Source organism: Conger conger, chromosome 3, assembly GCF_963514075.1.
Source record: "Conger conger chromosome 3, fConCon1.1, whole genome shotgun sequence".
Taxonomy (NCBI): Eukaryota; Metazoa; Chordata; class Actinopteri; order Anguilliformes; family Congridae; genus Conger; species Conger conger.
Window position 1 is genome coordinate 21,284,262 of NC_083762.1, and position 7,310 is coordinate 21,291,571.

General features: G+C 40.7%; 1 protein-coding gene across 1 annotated transcript; it reads left to right on the forward strand.

Moving 5' to 3' along the window:
• Positions 1-1,414: 1,414 nt before the first annotated feature.
• Positions 1,415-6,597, forward strand: LOC133124548 (zinc finger C4H2 domain-containing protein-like). The gene is made up of 5 exons (XM_061235844.1): positions 1,415-1,554; positions 3,104-3,275; positions 4,010-4,182; positions 4,852-5,014; positions 5,244-6,597. The coding sequence occupies exons 1-5, from the start codon at positions 1,502-1,504 to the stop codon at positions 5,355-5,357; spliced, it is 675 nt and encodes a 224-aa protein (XP_061091828.1). The 5' UTR covers positions 1,415-1,501; the 3' UTR covers positions 5,358-6,597.
• The last annotated feature ends 713 nt before the right edge of the window (positions 6,598-7,310 follow it).

The following is a 7,310-nucleotide window of genomic DNA, read 5'->3' on the forward strand; positions in this document are numbered from 1 at the left end:
AAGGCTTCATTCGGTCTATTAATCTTTTTATTTTTTTGCCAATCATGGGGGGCCACAAGGAGCGTACCCCTGGTGACATCACATAATAAACACCATCTCATTGCCCACGTGGTGGTGCTAGAAACCAGGGTTTAGTTTTGGGTCTGGATTTTGGAATTTGCTAACTGTTTTACGACCCAGGTTCGCGATCCACTCTGGGTTTTTATCTCTGCTGGTGTGCTCTGCTTGCAGGAACGGAGAGGTGGGCGGAGCAAAGGAGAACTGCTGATTATTGGATTTGGCGCACCTGGAAGCTGGGGTTTAAAAGCACAGCTTCTTCCCCATTCTGCAGGTAGCTCGCGTTAGCTCTTTGTTGCACTGCGAATGCGCCTGCCGCGCTCTGGTGTTGTGGCCTGTATTTGGTTTGTTTTCCTGGTTTGTTTGCCTGGTTGTTTGGACACTTGTTTGATTTTTGGATTTGCCTTTAAATACTAAGTCTTGAGTAAAAGAAGGTATTCAATAAATATTTGTTATTCCTTCACCTGGTTGTTTGCGTCCATTTTATGTTACGGCCAAATCGAGCCTTAGGTCGTAACATAACCATGAACTCTACAAAGAATTGCCGGAATGTAATTCAATGACATGCAAATTACTTCTACTTATTTATAAAATAGGAGAGACCTGCTAGTACTTCTAACCGCTTTCAAAACATCGCTGCCTACAAAATTGTACTGCCTGGTCACGACTGACCAAGGAGTTCTCGAAATTTAAGTTACCATGCTGCGCAATACATAGGCTATCGCTTGCCTGAAGGCACAATATACATAATACAGTAGTGTGCAGTGATGATTATACACTTGACACAATGAAGATACCATGTACTATTCAAGTATTTATTTCATGTAATATTGGTTAATGTAGATGAAAATTACTAAACAGACAACAATATATTGTGAAAACAAAAATAATAGTCTCTTTTGGAGAAAAAAGTAAATATCTAGTGTGGCCACCCTTTGCTTTGATTACAGCATTTAATCATTCACATATATTTTTTATTTCTAAATCAGTGACACCGCTCAAAGTTCGTGTTACCTTAAATACTGGAACAACTGGCCAGCAGAAGTAATTTTGCTGAATAATGGACAAACGTGGTGGTGTATATTCATCACTGCACACTCACTACTTGTCTTGTCCATTTTAACTTAATTCTGTCGTGTCGCTATGGATGCGAGTGATACTAAACGAAAACATAATGTCATGTAAATTACAGTGAGTTATTTGTTTCGGCTATATAGATACTAAATTCTAATTTTAAAAAAAAACAATGCACACCATTTTCAACTGTATCAGTAGGTGGCAGCAACACGCTTTTACGATTTCTTCAAAATGTCACTTCACTAACCACAAGTCTATTCTGTCTGGCGCATGCCCACAAAGTCGGCTTCAGCTGCTGCCACCTAAGTCTATTGTTTTGCTGGGGTTCGGGTGAAAGGTTTGTTCACTGGAATCCACGCTGAGAATCATGGCAGACGAACAAGAAATTATGTGCAAACTGGAAAACATAAAGGAAATAAGGTATCGCGCACGTGCTTAATACATTTTTCTAAATTGATTTTTCATACATAAAGATATGATGAAGATGAACCTGTTTTCCTTAGGCTGCAAGATGCATGCATCGTTCGCTTAGCGAGCTAGGAAGCTACATTTTACCATTCCCACTGTCGACTATAGCTAGCTAGCTAGCTACAGTTGCTCGCAGTGCCATTCTGTTATAGTTAGCAACTGTATCCGCTCTGTTTTTTGCTTTAAGGCATCTCCCTAATTATTATGTAAACGCGCACAAAGGAAGTTTAGCTATAACAATAGGTCTTATTTAATCTTAATTTAGCCTGTCTAAATAACTTAGTTGTCGTATGTATCAAGGCAACAGTCACCCGGAAAAGGCTAATTTAACGATAAAATGAAATAAATAAAAATATAGTATCATTTGTGCAGTCTAGGTTAATGTATTGTACATTTTGGCTTATGGATTTCAGATGTCACTAATCTTGCTAAACTGACGCCGCATCAATTTTTGAATTTGTCTTTCGGTGTTAATAAAACTAGCTAGTTAGCTAGCTACACAACTAGCAAGCTAATATTGACTGCCTCCAGTAACACTGGCATAAAGGTTTCCTGACGCAGCTATCGGATGTGAAGCAAACAATGGAAATGGAAAGTGACCACCTTCAGAAGTGCTAATCAACCCATCGTCAATTGACTGAATGTAGCGGAGTACCACTTGCTGTGGTTGTTCAGTTCATGGCTAATATGCATTGCTAATTAAATATTAAATAGATTCAGGGAAAGAGCACTCACTGGTGGAGACACTAGACGCACTGAACACGCAAGACCTGGCAATATCCAGAGTGGGTTATCAAAATTTATTCAGCAGCTACAGTTCATACCAGACAGTAGCCCTCCTCCCCACTTTATATTTCCGCAGTAGTTGTCTTTATTATATTTAGAACCTTCACTTTGCATAAGGCATTTGGCGGCTGCCTTTGTCCAATCCGTGTATATTGTTGACTATTAAACGGAAACGGTTAGGGCACCTCCTAGGTAGCACCCCACATCAAGACTACATCTACAACCTTGGAGCCCACTAACCTATTGAGCTGAATGGGACTTTGATTGTAAATGGTAAATGGTTGGAATTTATTTAGCGCCTTTATCCATAGCGCTGTACAATTGATGCTTCTCATTCACACACACACACACACACACACACCAATGGCATGTAAAACCCAAGTCACTGGCTCTAAATCTAATGCTCAAAGCCATCTACATTAGAGAAACCCTAATGGCCAGTACAGAGTACTCACCATGTGATTGTACTATATGTAGCACCTGGCAATGCTACAGATGACATGCTTGTTTCACTACTGGCCAACTTGTCTCAGTCGGCATATTGCACGACTTGTGCAGGTGTATGCACGCTTAAAACATTATTCTTAGCTTTTGTTTCATAAACCTATTTTACAGCTGGTTTGTATTTCCTTGTGCATTTTAATTGGTTTAATTTAATGCTGGTATATTGTATTATGAATTATTAGTCCTCAACTGACTGGTTATTGTGTCTCAGGAACAAGACTATTCAGATGGAGCGGATCAAGAGCAGGCTGAAGACAGAGTTTGAAGCACTGGAGTCGGAGGAGAAGCAACTGAAGGAGTACAAGCAGGAGATGGACCTGCTGCTCCAGGAGAAGATGGCTCACGTGGAGGAGCTGCGGTTAATTCACGCTGACATCAACGTGGTTAGAACCTGTCTTCATTATACCTTAAATCAGGGGTCTCAAGCTCCATGCTACGGAGGGCCATGTGTATGCTGGTTTGTTGGAATGAAAACCTGCATACACTGCCCTCCGTGACAACGAGTTTGAGACCACTGCCTTAAATCATGGATACACAAATATGGCCCTCAAATCCAGATCCATTATTTTATTGATTTATTTTTTCCTGTCCCCTCTTGTTTTTGCCCTCCCCCTAGTAATTAACTGAAGAATTAGTGTGATTGATTGGCCAGACTGTCCTCACACCTGACTTCCAGGTAAAGGGAGGGCAGGAAAGCAGCAGATCTTGAAGCCCTTGAAGCCCTTGAAGACCATGATTTGAATAAAATGGTCTTCAATACAGATAACATGCTGCACATGAATTGCAATGCACATATATGCTATACAAAATATACATGTTCTTTAAACCGAGCCAGTGTTTGCTTTGTCTTTCTGGGCATTGATTTATTAATGGGAAAGCCCATTGTTTTACCCCTGTATCTAGTTAAAAGGCATTTAGTGTCTTCTTTGGAAACTCCCAAGTATTTATAAAGCAGACTCATTACAACTTGGTTCTTGAGATTCATTTTTATAATTGCCTCTTATTGTTTTTTGCTTTGAACTTAAAACTATTGTAATGGAAGTTAGAATTGAATTTGTTGTAAGTGTTAATTGAGGCAGCAGGTAGGTGAACTGTAAGTGCACTTGTTGGGTTGTAGATGGAGAACACAATCAAGCAGTCGGAGAATGACCTGAACAAGCTGCTGGAGACCACCCGGCGCCTACACGACGAGTACAAGCCCCTGAAGGAGCACGTGGACGCGCTGCGGATGACCCTGGGCCTGCAGCGCCTGCCGCACCTCAGCGAGGAAGAGGAGAAGCTCTCGCTCGAGTGAGTCCCTGAGCTGTGCCCCAGTCTTCATCCAGACCCTGTCTCACACCGCTTAGCCACAGTACCCCAGTATTCATCCAGACCCTGTCTCACACCGCACCGCTTTCTCACAGTCTCCCAGACTTCATCTGAACCCTGTCTCACACCACAACCCTTACCCACAGTCTCCCGGACTTCATCCAGACCCTGTCTCACACTGCTTACCCACAGTCTCCCAGTCTTCATCCAGACACTGTCTCACACCGCACTGCTTACCCACAGTGTCCCGGACTTCATCCAGACACTGTCTCACACCGCTTACCCACAGTCCCCTAGTCTTCAGCCGAACCCTGTCTTACACCACAACCCTTACCCACAGTCGCCCAGTCTTCATCCAGACCCCCTCTCACACCACACCACTTACCCACAAGGGTATTTGGTAGTGTGTCAATGTAGTTCAGTCTGTTTAACATGCAGCCAAGGGATGCACTCTGGTGCTTGGTAAATAGCAGTCGCAGGCAGAATTGAGGTCTTGAAATATAAATATACAGTCTGTTAGAGGTTGGCATGAACATCAGCATGTTTGGTCAGTGTTAAAGTACAACTCTTAAATCATTAAAACTGACAGTCGTGTTCTACTATGTTTACATGCCACGTTTCATTACTGACAAATGGCGTGTTCTTGCGCAGATACTTTGAGAAGCAGAAGGCTGAGTGGCAGACGGAACCACAAGAACCTTTGATCCCAGAATCCCTTGCAGCAGCAGCCGCCGCTGCCCAACAGCTCCAAGTCTCCCGGAAACAAGATTCACGACAGCCAACAACCTTCCGCCAGCAGCCCCCACCAATGAAGGTGAGTGGTTTCACCTACATTGCAGGAGGGTGACCTCTACCTGAAGCCAGACATAATCAAAAGACATCAAACATTTATTTTAGTCATTCCCAGAAGCCTTGTTTTTACAAAAACAACAGAACCAGCATACGTGGAAAAAGAGGTAACTTAAGGATGGATGAAAAGATTAATGGATACATAGAAGCCAGATTGCATCAGTAACTCTGCTTTGTTTGTTGTTTTTCTTCAGGCCTGTCTGTCCTGTCACCAGCAAATCCATCGAAATGCTCCCATTTGTCCCCTGTGCAAAGCCAAGAGCCGTTCCCGAAATCCCAAGAAACCAAAAAGGAAGCAAGAGGAATGAATCGTATGCTTTTTAGGAAGGCTTTATGTCTCACATTCATATTTTTTCAGCTATGTATTTACATGTGATGTAAGCGCCAATTAAAATTTAGGGGATAAGGCTATTTAGCATTTTCAAGTTGATCTTATCCTGTAGTCTACATATTTCAGTGTTTTTTTATTGCCCTCACTACAATTGGCAGACAATTTTAGCGAAACAAATGAATAAACCTTGTAATAACTCTTCCATGTAAATTACTAAGACTGACTGTATGCCAAAATGTTTTTTTTCTTACATTTTTAGTGTTTCTGATCTGTGAGTGTCTTTTAAGTGGAGGTTATTGGTAAGTGTAAAGACCCAAAGTTCCGTAGTGATAGGTGTTTGTAACACAGGTACTGTAAAATGTGAAATTCCTTCTGCTTATGATAAGTTACCTCCCCTTAGAGGGTAGTTCTGCTGATATTTGCAGTGTAAATCCTGACTAAAGATTTCCTGACAGCTCAGCTCGGCTGTATCTGTGGTTGTTTTTAAATGACTAAGTAAAGTCAGAGCAAAATTGGTTAGCTGCCTGTTTTCTGTTTTTTTTTTTCATGCACATGATTTCCACTCAACTGTTAAAAGGGTCATTTGTATGTGAAGTCTTATTGTCACTGTGTCTTGTCAAAACTGGATTCCTCATTTTCCTTTGTCTCATTAAGTCATTCAGGATACCATTGATTTGCCTTCATTTTTGTGTAAAAAGCCTTGTCAGGCTTGGATCTCAGTTATCGTGTTGTGTAGTTGAACTAATTCATGCATTACTGGATGTCTCTCTTCATGCCTGTAGTAACAATACTTCTAAGGTGTAGTAATGGAAGGCCTGAATTGTCTACTATAATGGCTGTGGGAGAATTATTTTTGAAAATGCATATTTTTAGTATGCTTTTGGAAAGAACGAGTCATTTCAGTAGGGTAAGGCAAATTACAATAAAGTTACATATTTGTGTTATGCATTTCAGATGGTCTTGTATTGCTTATGGAAGTAGCTGATGTAGTTGGTGTATTAATGTATGACTTAAATGGAATACTTGATAAGGAGTTTCAATAATTTTTTTTTTTTTTTGGTCAGTACGTGCAGTAATCTGTTCACCATTAATTGTTTAACATAAAAAGATCATGTTGGTATGTTATGAAAAATGTTATTTAGTAATTAATTTTGTCATTATTTTTTATGTACTGTATATAAAGGGTCCATGATTAAAACATTTTCTGAACCACTTAAGAGATTTGACGTGTTGTGTGTTCTGCATACCACTGTTGTAATGTGTGCTTATTTGTGTCTTCCTGTCAGTGTTTTTGCCCACAGAACTGCTGCTCACTGGATGTTTTCACCTTTCTCTGGAAACTGTAGAGACTGTTCTGCATGAAAATCCCTGGAAATCAGCAGTTTCTGAGATATTGAAACCACCCTGTCTGGCACCACAATCATTTCACAGTCATAGCCACTTGGATCACATTTCTTCCCCTTTCTTGACATTTGGTCTGAAAAACAGCTGAACCTCTTCACCATGTCTGCATGTTTTTATGCATTTAGTTGCTGCCATATGATTGGCTGATGAAATACTTGCATTATCAAGCTGGTGTACAGGTCTACCTAATAAAAGTGCTCAGTGACTTTATAATTTTATATTTCTTGTTACATTTTAGACTGATTCATATTAACACTGAAATGATGCCTCTAGCACAATGCTGCATCTGTCTGTGCTTGTCTATGGTCTACCTTTACCACAGTAAACACTCTGGCTGCCAAGAAACATGCCCTCTGAGAGAGAGAGGTCTGTCCGTTTTGAAAAACACCTTTGTTTCCACCTTGTAAGAACTTTGTACTGACTACTACAGCCATAGAGCAAAATTTGCAGATAGTGTGGAAACACTAGCTATATTCACTGTTTATTGTCTGTATTTTGGAAGTGCTGCTTGTACATTTCAGGTCAT

Coding starts and splice junctions, on each gene's coding strand:
- LOC133124548 (XM_061235844.1), top strand. CDS start 1,502: ATGGCAGACGAACAAGAAATTATGTGCAAACTGGAAAACATAAAGGAA. Junction 3,276..4,009: donor TTCACGCTGACATCAACGTG/GTTAGAACCTGT, acceptor GTTGGGTTGTAG/ATGGAGAACACAATCAAGCA. Junction 4,183..4,851: donor GAGGAGAAGCTCTCGCTCGA/GTGAGTCCCTGA, acceptor GTTCTTGCGCAG/ATACTTTGAGAAGCAGAAGG.